Source organism: Pipistrellus kuhlii, unplaced genomic scaffold, assembly GCF_014108245.1.
Source record: "Pipistrellus kuhlii isolate mPipKuh1 unplaced genomic scaffold, mPipKuh1.p scaffold_m20_p_8, whole genome shotgun sequence".
Classification (NCBI taxonomy): domain Eukaryota; kingdom Metazoa; phylum Chordata; class Mammalia; order Chiroptera; family Vespertilionidae; genus Pipistrellus; species Pipistrellus kuhlii.
In genome coordinates, this window is record NW_023425584.1 from 38458251 (window position 1) to 38472543 (window position 14293).

The following is a 14293-nucleotide window of genomic DNA, read 5'->3' on the forward strand; positions in this document are numbered from 1 at the left end:
AGCATAGTATGCAAATTGACCAAACGGTGAATGACCAGTCACTATGATGCTCACTGATCACGGAGGGATAGATGCTCAATGAAGGAACTGCCCCCTGGTGGTCAGTGCGCTCCCACAGCGGGAGAGCTGCTCAGCCAGAAGCAAGGCTCAGCTGGCAAGCCCAGCAGTGGTGACGGGAGCCTCTCCTGCCTCTGCTGCAGGCAGGTGGTAAGGAGAGAGGGGTCTTGGACCGTAAGAGCCCAAGACTACAAGAGGGATGTCTGACTGCCAGGTTAAGCCCGACCCCTGATTGGGCCTAAGCCACAGTTGGACATTCTCCGAGGGGTCCCAGACTGCGAGAGGGTTCAGGCCAGGCTGAGGGACACCCCCCTCAGTGCATGAATCTCGTGCACTGGGCCTTTAGTTTGAGGATAAAAAGACTGATGGTAATATAACATAAAATGAATCTACAGTGATATTAAAAAGAGGGGCAGGGCACTTCTTTAGTGAAAAAACAACAGCTTATAAATGTATAGAAAGAATAGAATATTATCATTTTAATCAGTCCATATAATATTTATTTCTGGCAAGAACTATCAATGAGTGCCAAGACCACTGTATGAAAGATTTTGGTGAAAAAGGATACCAGCATGGTCTTCAACAAACTCCCCCAATTATTTATTAAATGACAATGGAGAAATCTGATCTTACCATCTTAATCATGTGCTCAAACTTAGCATCACCAATGCATAAACTGACATTATAGCTTCCTGATATGGCAGGGCGGGAGGTGGGAGGTGTGTATATACAATACATCACTCTGCCATTTTCCTACCATCCACTGCTTTCCCACTCCACCTCAAATTGTAGGTGCTAATATCCTATGTTGGTTTTTATTTGAAATTTGGTACATTGATGCTGTACCAAATTAGCTGATATTTAAGTAACTAGGTCCATCAAGCAAAACTTAAGCAGTATTGAGTCTTAAGCTGTAAAACTTTAATTTTAAATATAATTAAAAGCCCCCTTACTTCCTTCTTGGCTCTTGTGGCAGCCTCTTGCATAAACTGAGAAAATGATTTTTTAATTTTCTCTATCTCTTCTTCTTTTTGCTTCTCCTCAAGCAGAGCCTGCAGAAAATAATAATTAATGCTATTATATTTCCTGGTGAATTTCTTGTGACTCTATTTCTTTCAGAGTCAGTGGACCAAATCTCTCATGTTTAGCCTAGGGGGGGCATTATTTTCAGGGGATGCCTTATATTTCACTCAGAAGGAAACCTGTAAGTAGGTCTTATTTTCGGAGGATGTCTTATTTTCGGGGAAACACGGTAGTAAGAGTAACAGCTATTTGGCTGTGACAACCTGGTGGGGAGAAGGAAACGCTGAGTAAAGGGGGAAGCACTGAAAGAGAACTATGCGGGGCTGTGCTTCATGTCTGTGTGTGTGATCAGTTTAGAACCCTTGACTTCTTGGGACAAGAAGCTGAAGTAGAGAGCCCTTTAGTAACTAAGCAATGAGTTGAAAGGCAGCTTAATATTGTAGCCACACATAGTCTCTATAAAAGTCTGCCGACTTAAGGCTTGGGTGATAAGATTTGAGGGTTAGGCAATGAGTGTCACTACGACCTTCTGTCCACCAGATCTACATATAATGTTCATCTTTCACAACCTGATGTTAAGAATGCTCATATAATTAGGCTTCAGAGGGCAAAGAAGAACTATTAATATTTTGCCCTGCTCTTATTTTTTATTTTACTTTTTTTTTTTTTTTTTTTAGCTAATTTAGGTGGTAAGAGAAATTCCCAAGCATTTTGTCTATTTTATGTCTATTTCTAAGAGTTGCATGCTATTTCTGGAGGTTTCAACCATTCTAGCAGATAGCATTCAGATGGGAAGATTGGTATTCCTATGGTTTGAATTTGCATAATTATTTATTTTTTAATAGCTTCTTAATAGACAACTTATAGCTTGATTTTTTTTTAATGGCACTCTTGGAAAATCCTCTGTTCTGTAAGAAAGGAAACTTAAAGCATTTTCATTGTACTTCCCATATTTCCCAGCATTATTACACATATACTAGGTATTCAATAAATGCTGGTTAAACAAATTAATGATCTCTACATAAGGAAGGCAGCAACATTAAAAACAAATATGAATGCTTTATAATTTCTATAAACTATATATCATTCATAGGGAAGTGGTAAAGACAAAAATACGATATGTGATCACATTGGAATCAATTGTTAGAAGGTTAAAAAAAAAGTGAAATAAAGGCCCCAGTTAATAAATCTCCGCAGCTAAATTTAATTCCTGTCAATTAAGCTTCTGCTCTATTAAAGTAATTGTGAAGGTGATAAAGGGGAAATAAAGATAAGATTCATCTCCATTCAACTGAACAAAATACAGGGTATATTGCAGCAAAGTGCTGTAATAGGTCTTTTAAAATATTTTTTTTGATTTCAGAGTGGAAGTGAAGAGAGAGAAATAGAAATATCAATGATGAGAATCATCGATTAGCTGCCTCTTGCAGCCCCCAAAGTGGGGCTGAGCCCACACTCAGGCATGTGCCCTGACCAGGAATCAAACTGTGACTTCCTGGTTAACAGGTCCACGATCAGCCATTGAGCCACACTGGCCAGGCTATAACAGGTCTTTTAAAGAGTATAAAACTATAGGGGATGAAGATTGGTTACACAAGGATTACAGACAGAAGAAAGGTCTGATATGTATACATACGCTTTTGGAGAGGGCTGACACTTTATTATGCTTTATGATATTAAGTCTTACCATCAATAATGTAGTATGCTTATTAAAGGAGAGCAAAGCAATGTCATTTTCACGTGTTTATTCTGTAGTTATAGATTCCCTACTATGTCATATGGAGGAATAGTCAGTATTTCATTTTTTTATAAACCTGGGAACTAGTTTTCTTACCTGGTTTTTTTGCAGGTTAGCTTCTTCTAAGAGTTGCATGCTATTTCTGGAGGTTACAACAGCTTCATACCTCTCCTTTTCTAATTCATTGTACTTCGTTTGTAACTCTCTGGTCTGTTTTTCCAAATGTATTTTATCTGCTCTTAGTTGGGTGGCTTCTTGGACTGTCACACATAATCTAAATATTAATAGTCACATTGCAAAAGTTAATTTTTTTTTTAAAGAGAAGGAAGAAGATAGCATATTTACTGAACACCTGCTACAGGACAAGCATTATTCCAGTTATTTTCATGTATATTTTCTTATTTGGTTCACATAAAAGTTCTGCATCATAGATTTTGTTATTGCCATTTTAAAGAAAAACAGACCTATTTTAATAGAGGTCATTTGATCAAGGTCGTATGGCTAACAAGCTGTGGGGCTGATACTACGCCTAGATAGTCAGATTTTAATTATGTTACATTTTCTATAGTATCATGGTATAATATAGAATAGTTATGTGATAATGTTATAAAGCAAATTCTTTTAAAAAATATATTTTATTGATTTTTTTACAGAGAGGAAGGGAGAGGGATAGAGAGCTAGAAACATCGATGAGAGAGAAACATCGACCAGCTGCCTCTTGCACACCCTCTACTGGGGATGTGCCCACAACCAATGTACATGCCCTTGACCGGAATCGAATCAGGGACCCTTCAGTCCCCAAGACGACGCTCTATCCATTGAGCCAAACCGGTTTTGGCAAAGCAAATTCTTAAATAATGAGTAGTTATTTCTATGTATATGGTCTTTTTTCTTTCCTTTTCTTTTTGGTTGGCTCCCAGTTCCCATGCTCTACCAGGATTACCCATATTAACTTTGAATATTTTCCCAAGTTCATAAAATCATATACACACATACACAGCATACGTACACTGATCCACAGGTTTTTAAATATAATTATTTTGTGTTATAAAAATTAATATCACTTTTCCATACTTGCTTTTCTCAATGAATAACACATTGTAGAAATCCCCTAGCAGTACACCCAAAAGCTTTTTCCTTTCCTACTCTGATGGATGTAATTTTATGTTAATTTGTATGTCCCTGATACTGAAGAGTTTCGGTATAGTTGAAAAATTTTGTTAGCCACGTGAACTGTCACTTTAATTTCTTTCTTCATATCCTTTGCCCATTTTTTTTTTTCTGATGGGTTATTTACTTTGCCTGTTCCTTTATAAGAACTCTTTGAATATTAAGATAGTAACTTTCAATCTGTTCCTAAATACTGCAAACATATTTGTTGTTGTTTGCCTGTTGACTCTACATAGGGAATTTTTTTCACAGGACAAAATTTCATGTTAATACAGTTAAATTTGACTCTTTTCCCCCCAACTTCTTGGATTTCACTTTTATAAAGGTGTTCTCCCTTATCCATGGATTGTGAATGTAAACTCTGAGATTTCCTCAAAAGATTGCTATGTCTTTCATATTTTGACCCCTAAATCTTTAATAACATGTTCTGGTAGGACAACTCTTCCCTCACATTTCATTCTTTCCTTTATTTTCAGGCATTTTCCCCCTAAGTGGTGGCAGGAAAAACCTGCTTGGTCCTCTTCCCATGTCCATTCTCACCCTTAAAAACACAGCGCCAGAAGGAAGCTTCCCAGCGCACCCCATACTCTCCCCGCTTCCAATGAACAGAAGTTAGCCTTTTTATTTCATTCCTCTCCTTTTAAATATTTTGTTGTTGTTGTTTATTTAGTACCTCTGCTTAATCCTAAATGGAGTTAAGGTCCATCACTTAGTTAGGGTTCTGAGCTGTCAGAAGCAGAAGCCAGCCTAAGTGGAAAAGGGTTTATTCGAAGAATAACAGGGTAAATTCACAGACTCACTGGGAGAACTGGAAAACCAGGAATGAAGCTTTGTAGCAAGGAACTTGCCAAAAACTTCCTCCACAGAATTAGCTGGTCTCCCTTTTGGAGATAAATCTGGAGAATTCTACAAACATGGCAGGGAGCTGAGATGCAGATGGCCAAAATGATTTTATTTTTATCTAATCACTTTTGCACTCCCTGGCTTTTGCATCACATATTGAGCTGTCCTATCATTTGCTGCATTTAGGTTTATTAATGTTATCTTTTTCAAAAGGCTTCTATTTTCATTATTTAAGGTCCCTCTTATTCTGTTTACTGCTTTTCCCTTTACACCGTACCTTGTGTATAGTAACACCATCACTCCTGCTTTCTTTGTTTAAAGGTTGCTGATATTTTATACTAAAACCTTTATTTTAAACTAGAGACCCGGTGCATGGATTTGTTCACCAGCAGGGTCCCTCGGCCTGGACTGCGGGGATCAGGCCAAAGCCAGCTCTCCAACATCCCCAGAGGGGTCGGGAGAGGGTGGCTCTCAGGTGACACACCCTGGAATCGGGCTCCCTCCTCTCTGGTTCCTGGTGCTTCACCCAAAAACTGCAGCTGCCAAGTCATCACAGCTCAGCAGCTCCTGTGTTGAGCATCTGCCCCCTGGTGGTCATTGTGCATCATAGCTACTGGTCATATGGTCACGTAAGCTTTTATTTTTAAAAATATATTTTTATTGATTTCAGAGAGGAAGGGGGAGGGTGAGAGAAATAGATCAATGATGAGAGAGAATCACTGATCAGCTGCTTCCCTTACGTGCTCCCACTGGGGACTGAATCCATAACCCAGGAATGTGCCCTGGACCAGAACTGAACCTGGGACACTTGTGTCTGCAGGCTGACACTCTATCCACTGAGCCAAACCAGCTAGGGCAGCTTTTATATACATAAATTTAAAACAAATCCTCCTCTACTTCCCCCTCTTGAGATCTTTGTTCTAATTTATTTATTCTCTGTTTTAGGTGTTTTCTAAAATAACATATTACTGAGCCTTGCTTTTTAATCAAAACCTGCATGTCCCTGCCTTTTAATAGAATTTGGTCCCCTTATACTTTAATGTAATGATTTCTATGCAGGACATTGTTCATTCCACCTTAAATGGCTAAAGCTCCTGTGGCAGCAGGTGAAGCACTCTGCCTCTCCCCGAGACCCAGGACACCTGCCACTCTCCGACCATCCCTTCATCTTCCCTTCACCATGGCCCCAGGCGGGCAGAGCAGATGGACTCACCAGGGGTTATGAAGAACTAGTCAAAGCTTAGCTACTCATAACTCTGTTTGCTCTCATACAAAAATACAAGAGATTTTTTAAAAAAAACAATAATGTGAATTTATAGGCATACTGCGGCCATGATATTGCTAAAAGATTACAAATGACAATTTTCAAAATTTTTAAGGGAACAGCTAATAAGAAGAAACGAGCAAAACAACAAAAGATCCTAGAGTGAATGTTTGCACTAAGATAGCAATGAAGGACAAAGCTATCGATAGATTTAAAAAGTAGTCCAGCCCTGACTGATGTTGCTCAGTGGTTAGAGCATTGGCCTGCACACCAAGGGGTCTTGGGTTTGATTCTCGGTCAAGGACAGGTGCCTGGGTTGTGGGTTAGATCCCTGGGCCCAGTCAACGTGCTTTTGGGAGGCAACCAATCGATGTGTTTCTTTCACATCAATGTTTCAGTCTCTCCTGCCTTCCCTTCCGCTTTCTCTAAAAATCTGTGGAAAAATATCCTCAGGTGAGTATTAAAGCACAAAAATTAAATAAAAATGAAAAATAAAAAGTATCTAGAGCTTCAACGATAACTGAAAAGTATTGCTTCGGAAACCTCCAGAGAAACCATCTATAATGATTTCTCAAGTATTTTTTTCTCTTTTGTATCTGCTTAGTAAGAAGTGGTTTTTATAAGATTTTTACCAACTTCATTATTATTTTTCTCTGCTTCAGGATAAAAAGAACATGTTTGATTTTGGGATTGATTAAACGTAACTATGATTGCTATAGAGAAAAGGTAAAGATAGAAACGATCTTTGAATATATGTTCAAGATATACCAATCATTTGAATACATTTTTTCAGGTAAACAATGTTCAAAATATCAGATTTTTTGTCTAGCACTTATAAAATATTAATACATATTGATACTCTAATGTAGAATATCTTTTGAAAAGTATAGGCAAAGCTAGACGTATTTAAAAATTTACCTTGTTTCTAATTGTTTTATACTAGATTGCAACTGCTGTAAACGCCTGTCTGATGCTTCCTCTCTTCTTTGGGAAGTCACCATGTCCTCCTCCTAGGAAAAAAAGAAAACTGGAAACTTATTCTGAGTATGTGAAAATTCAATTCATCATTCTAGAGCATAAAGACTATACTTCACTCTCTAAAACACACTATTAGAATATACTTTATAAGTTTAAAGCAGGACCACTTGAAGAGCAAATCATATATATACTAAAAATGGTGAAGAGAATCTTCCTGTATTAGATACCATCAATCCTATATTAAATAATCAATAATCAAATAGTCATTGCATATAGATTTCTACTACAGTATTTCTATAGAGCAGTCAGTTTGCCTTTCAGACAAGCTCTGTTAACTAGGTTACACTGCATCCATTATAACAACAGGATAGTTCTTCTTTGACATGGAGATGCTTTAAAATATATTTAGGTTTTATTTGAACAACCTTTAAAAAAATTCACTGCCTGTCTTTCCCTACCTTCTGGTGTGTTACTTTTTTGTAATACCATTTTAATTCTTCTATTGGCTTTTAGCTATATCTGTTTGCATTACTTTTTTTAGGGTTGCTCTAGAGATTAAAATATGCATCTCTAACTTACTCCAATTTACTTAGAGTTAATATTTAATGAATTCAGAGAAAATGTCAAACCTTGCAGCAGTGTGTTTATTGCCATATACCATCCTAGTTTTTAATGCCTGCTTGTCATATCTTACATCTGCATACTTCACAAATCCATCAAATACAGTGCTAAGTTCTGCTTTAAAGCAATCAAATCTTTTAAGGTGTTAATAAGAGAAAAGAAAAATATGTCGATATATTATTTCATAGTTATAATTTCTGTTGCTCTTGATTTCTTCCTATATCTAAGCTGCCATCTTGTGTCACTTCCTTTCAGCCTAAGGAATTTTCTTCAGCATTTTTTAAGTACAGTTCTGCTAGTGACAACTTTTTACCTGAAAATGCCTTTATTTGCCTGCATTTCTGAAGTACAGTTGCACTGCACATAGAATTCTTAGTGAGCATTTTGTGTTTGTTTTTTTTTGCCTTCAGCACTTCAGATATATTATTCCAATGTTTTCTGCTCCCACAGTTTCTTGATGGGAAGTCAGCCATTACTCACGGCCGTTCCTGTTTATGCCATTTTTCTGTTGCGGTTTTCATGTCTTCACTTTATAACTGTCGGTGTTGTCAGGATGTATCTAAAAGTGATTTTCTTTGTGCTTGTCCTACTTGGGATTACTGAGATTTTTAGATCTGTTTATATTTTCTACCAAAGTTTAGAATTTTTCAGGCATTATCTTTTTAAACAACTTTTTGCTTCTTATCTTCTGCCTTTGCCTGCTAAATCCAATAGGTGGGTCCATAGAGAGTGAGTTTTACTGACTGCCCTCACTGCCAATAACTACACTTTCCTATCCAGTAAGTTTTGGTAGTTATTTCCAATATAATTTAGCTGACTAATTTTATATTTATTTATTTATTTATTTATTTATTTATTTATTTATTTATTTTAATTTATTTTATTGATTTTGTACAGAGAGGAAGGGAGAGAGATAGAGAGTTAGAAACATCGATGAGAGAGAGTCATCGATCAGCTGCCTCTTGCACACCCCCCACTGGGGATATGCCCGCAACCAAGGTACATGCCCTTGACCGGAATCGAACCCGGGATCCTTCAGTCCCCAAGCCAACGCTCTATCCATTGAGCCAAACCGGTCTTGGCTGACTAATTTTATATTTAAAGGGAAAAATAATTAATTCTTTTTTCCAGCAGCCTGTTTAACCCCTAATCCAAATAGATCAGGAATAAAAGACATGGAAAACACTAAGCTATGGGCACTCAATCAGTTGTCTTAGAAATAAGAAAATACCTTCTTCTGCATCTGTCCTTGAAAATCTTCAGTCACCTGAGTTAACTGTTCCACTTTTGCAACTGCAACTCTCATATCTAACTTGGCTTGCCTAAAACAGAAAGTAAATTAGTACAGTTTTCATACACCATAAAGAATGTAAAAAATTAGAAAATGTAAATTTGGTAAAATCAGTACTGACTTTTGTGCACATGCATGCTTAGAAAGGATAATCTGCCAAGACCAGATCTGTATAATAGATGGTTTCCTCATTTCTATCTAATTTGCCTAATGATTCTACTTCTAAATAGTCTCTAAATTGTGTAATCCATTTTCACTTTCATTGTCCAAACTTTGGCTCCATCATTACTTCCCAAGACTATTCCAATAGATTACAAATTCAAATCTTCACTGTTGGCCTCCTCTTTAATTCATCCTCTATACTGCATCCTAACTGCCAAAAAGTTTAGTGATAAAAATTCTCGTTTAATAATGATTTCTGGATTCTCCACTTCTTTGGGTACACAATCAACACTCCTCTGCATGGCCTTTAAGACTATAGCCATCATCTGGTCTTCAAGAGTCTCATGTCTTGCCAATTCTCCCCATGTAGTTTATGTTCCAGGTATAACAAATTACAAGCCCACTGTTTCCTAAACACGTCCCTGTCTATTTTTTCACCTGTTTGATTGGACTATCTCCCTCCCTCTTTTTATGATAACTTCTTCAATCTTTAGGACTTAGTTAAAAAATCTCCTCATTTCTAGTATTCCCTAACTTGTCTTAGCTAAAAGACCCTAAAATCCCAGTTTTCATAATACATAACACTTTGTGCATTACTAACAGATACCCCCTCATGGAATTTGAAATTTATAAAAAATGAAATGAAGATCATTAAAGGCAAGATTAACATTTTTTAAATTGTTAAATCCTCAGTAGAGTCTAGCACTTAGAAGTAAACATATTATAAATGAACGAAAGAGGACACAAGTAGAAAGGAGACAATCAAGGTATATCTTGATATTTTAATTATATCATGCCTATCCAATTTGATATTTAGTGTGCAAATCCTAGAGTAATTTTGTGAATCTTTCATTTGAAACAGAATCTCTCTCCCACATAATTTAAAAACTTTTGAGATAATGTCCTAAGACCTGATTTTGTAAGTCATTAAAAAAATTCTTAAAGTATTTAAATTATTATATTTAATTTATAGGCCAGGTACATGACATTTGTGCAATGGGGGGGGGGGGGAGGGAGGAAGAGGGGGAGTTTGTCCCTCAGCCCAGCCTGCACCCTCTCCAATCTGGGTCTCTTCAGGGGATGTCTGACTGCTGGTTTAGGCCAATCCCAGGTAGTCAGACATCCCTCTCACAATCAGGACTGCTGGCTCCTAACTGCTTGCCTGCCTGCCTGCCTGATTGCCCCTAATCACATCTGCCTGCCAGCCTGATCACTCCTTAACCGCTCCCCTGCAGGCCTGATTAACACTTAAATTAAGGTGACCAGACGTCCCGCTTTTGGCGGGACAGTCCCGATTTTTAACAATTTGTCCTGCGTCCCGCAGTGTTTTAAAAAAGTCCTGATTTTTGGAAAAATTTGGACTTTTTAAAAATGCCACAGGACACAGGACAAATTGTTAAAAATTGGGACTGTCCCGCCAAAAGCGGGACGTCTGGTCACCTTAACTTAAACGTTCCCCTGCTGACCCAATCGCCCCCAACTGCCCTCCCCTGCCAGCCTGGTCATCCCCAAATGCCCTCCCCTGCTGGCCTGATCTCAACCCCAATTGCCATCTCCTGCCATCCTGGTCACCTCCAACTGTCCTTCCCTGAAAGCCTGGTCACCCCTAACTACCCTTCCCTATTGGCTTGATGGCCCCCAACTGCCCTTCCCCTGCTGGCCTGATTGCCCCAACTGCCCTCCTCTGCCAACCTGATCTCACCCCCAATTGCCTTCCTCTGCTGACCAATTTGGTTCTGATTGGTCGGTTTCTATGCCAATCAGCATCTCTGGGCCTATATCCGGGCCTGATCATAGAGGCGGGGCTGATCAGCAGCTGCCACAGGCTGCTGGTGAGTGGCTGAGCTACTGACCACTGGGAGAGAGTGAGAGGCTTGGCTGCTGGTGAGGGAGAGAAAAACAGGGTCTGATCACCCTGCTTTTCTATCTGGGTCTGCCACTGCTGATCAGCCCCACCTCTCTCTCTCTCTAAGAGGTCAGCAGTTATGCCCACGCTGAATGTCTGCCCTTGATTCCCGGACAAGAAATGAAAAGTGGGATTTGTGATGTGCTGCTTAATATCTGAACTTGTCATGTAACCTCCAGCCAGGATTTGTTTACTTATGATTTTCACCTGGAATAACTGATAGCTATGTGACTAGAGGGGAAAAAAAAAAAAAAAAAAAGCCCAGCCTTGAGCTTTCCTGAAGCCAAAATTCACTGCACACATGTTGGTAGTTCAATCTGGAGACAAAGCATGTCTTTGTCTGAATAAAGACCCTGGGGCACTTTGCCTGTGCTCTTTTTTTTTTTTTTCCCCTGCACAATATCCTTTATTTTTACGCAAAAGCCTTAAGTGAGTAGCTCTATGGAGTCTGGTGAGTCCCTTCAAATATTCAAACTTTGAATCGTTAGAGGAACCAACAAAAATAATCCTAATTTTATTTTATGAGGAAACTTCATTAACTATATGTTTATAATATTTAACACATAAATGTTGTAGATATGTCTGCTTGTCTACAAATTATAGCAAGGTCAAAATTAATTTTCATTTTAGAAAAATAAATTTGATAAAAAATAAACAACAATAACTAAACAATATGGATGTCACAACTATCCACATATTTTATTTTTGCCCCAAAGGAATATTTTAAAAAGCACATTATTTCATTTTCACACATGCTTCATTGTTAAACAATTTCAAATTTCTGGGATTTATCTTTAATTTAATATTAATCTTTATAAATATTTCATTATTTATAAAAAACAAAGCTTTGCTCTGTTATGCAAAGTATAACCAAGTATAAAAGACAGGATATAGTACTTTAAATTATAGCATTAACTTAGATACATATTAAAATGCTTAAGCATCATTACATGCTTTTGAGATTTAACATCAAACAGAGTCTACTTTATAAATTTTTTATCAGTTTCTTTTGCAGTCTCACATTAAAGAAATACTAGAATTGTTTATAATAACTTCCATACAATGAAAAATGACAAGAATCTGAGCAAAATAAGATACAGATTTTACTTATTTGATCTACAGTCTGGTTGTCCTTTTTAAAATAAAAGAGAAATACATCGTTTGGTACTTTAATAAGTGTTCCTACAATTATACAGTACTGTAGTAAAGCCAATCATTTATGTTTAAAAAATTTTGATTTTGATTTTTTGTTAATCCTCATTAGAAGAGATGATTTTTTTCATTAATTTTTAAAGAGAGTGGAAGGGATTTGAAGAGACAGAGAGAAACCATGTGAGAGAGACACATTGATTAGATGCCTCTCAGGGACCCGGGATCAGCGTTGTGTCCTTGTCCGGCATTGAACCTGGGACCCTTCAGTCTGCAGGCTGACGCTCTATCCACTAAGCCAAACCAGCCAGGGCTATGTTTAAATATGTTGGGAATCCCCAAACTTAATTTTACACAAAGTTCTGAAACTTCAAGATAATTTCTGCTTTAGAAAACTGATGGTAAACAGCAAAACTGTGAAAAATTTTTATTTTGTTTTCTTCTTTCAATCTTTAATGGCTATCTAATGTTTATACCTATTAAAAAGACAGTATACCAAGAAAACTCTGAAAGCAAAAGGTATTAATAATCCACAGACTGAGCTGTCAAAACGTTAAAACTGAGGTGCTTGAGTTTTTAAATATTTAATTCAAAATTATACAAAAAGTAGTTCAAATTCTAATTTCCATGTCAGAATATAAGTTTCTAATATATCAGTTATAGTTGTCTACACTTTCTGTTCATGAACATGAGCTTTCCCCAATTCTGTATGCACAGGCTCTCAGTCTCATTCATTTACAAGGTCTGGGGCTAATCTCGTCATCAGTTTTTCACACCTCAATAAAGCTGATTCTGAGGTACAGCCATTGTTTTATGTTTATCATTGTCAACATGTTTATCTTTACAAAAAGATTGCAAACAATGATTAAAAATATGGTTTTACAGTCATATTATTTTGAGTATCACTAACAAACTGGAGAATATTTTAATTCATTTTCTATTATTAAGTACTAGGCTTATGCAATGGACATGCTCAACAATGTTTATCAAGTTGTGATGCTTGAGACACACAAGGTGTGTTGGAAGGTGGTACAAAACACACAGAGATAGGTGAGACACAGTAATCTTTAGGAGGGCCACAAAGCACACTTTAAGCATCACCAAAGTTTAAAATAAAGTTTTATGATTCAAAGTAGGTAGTACATTTGCATTTGTTCAAAGAATACTTAAGTGGGAGATATTTTAAAAAAAATTGGCAGAGGACTAGTAAGTCTCATAAACAGATAAAAAGAGAAAGCTTCAAGAAGGAGCAAAATTAGCATAAAAGTAGGAACCTATAGGGCCTACTCAGGGAAGGTAGGAAATAAGACAAGAAAGGCGATGAAAATTAGTGTCAGTGACCTTAATTGACAAGTTAAACAATCTGTATTCATTTAAAGGCAAAGGAAGCTATTTGAAGGGTGGGATCAGGGCTGCACTTTAAACCTGACATCTGTGAAAAACAATGGACTAGAATGATGGTTCATTCTGTCTCTATCTAGCCAATATATCATAATAAATGAGCAAGAAGCAGCAAAAGGCTAAACCAGAGTGATAGCAACAATGAATAAGCAGTTCCACTGGGAGGCATAGATTTGACAAAGATAGAATTTAAGAGATTCTATTCAATAATTTTTTAAACAAATATTTGTTGAATGCTTATACTATGCCAGGCACTGAGCTTCAAGTGCTGGTGGCTCATTCAGCTGCTTTGGTTTTTATTTTTATTAAGTTTTATTATGGTGACATTGGTCAAAATGAACATACAGGTTCCAAAATCTGTATAGAGCACCATGTGTCCACCACCCTAAGTCAAGTCTTGCTTTGTTTTCCTAACTATATTTCAGGAACCCTGTATTTACTTCACGGAGCACCTACAAAAACTAACAAAGCACTGTTAATTCAGTGGTAAACAAGAGAGATAATCTATTCACATAAAGTTTACACTGCTGTGAAGAGATTCGGGTAACATGTAAACAAATAAATTAGGTAATTTTAGAAGTGATAATTCTCTGAAGTAAATGACATAAAACAATGAGAGACCTGGGTCTTCAGGGATAGCCTGTGAAAGGGATATTTGAATTAAGACCTAAAGCATGATAAGCCAACTTA

The 14293-nt window shown here is 37.1% G+C and overlaps 1 protein-coding gene across 3 annotated transcripts in view; it reads right to left on the minus strand.

Moving 5' to 3' along the window:
• SCLT1 (sodium channel and clathrin linker 1) overlaps positions 1–14293 on the minus strand; it is an 81979-nt gene that overhangs the window by 35374 nt on the left and 32312 nt on the right. For all 3 annotated transcript variants that reach the window (XM_045576417.1, XM_036424445.2, XM_045576418.1), the window contains 4 exons: positions 8926–9016; positions 7014–7105; positions 2915–3092; positions 1011–1109 (listed from right to left, as the gene is read on the minus strand). In XM_045576417.1, the coding sequence (XP_045432373.1) occupies positions 1011–1109; positions 2915–3092; positions 7014–7105; positions 8926–9016 (460 nt within the window). The remainder of the gene's footprint in view (positions 1–1010; positions 1110–2914; positions 3093–7013; positions 7106–8925; positions 9017–14293) is intronic.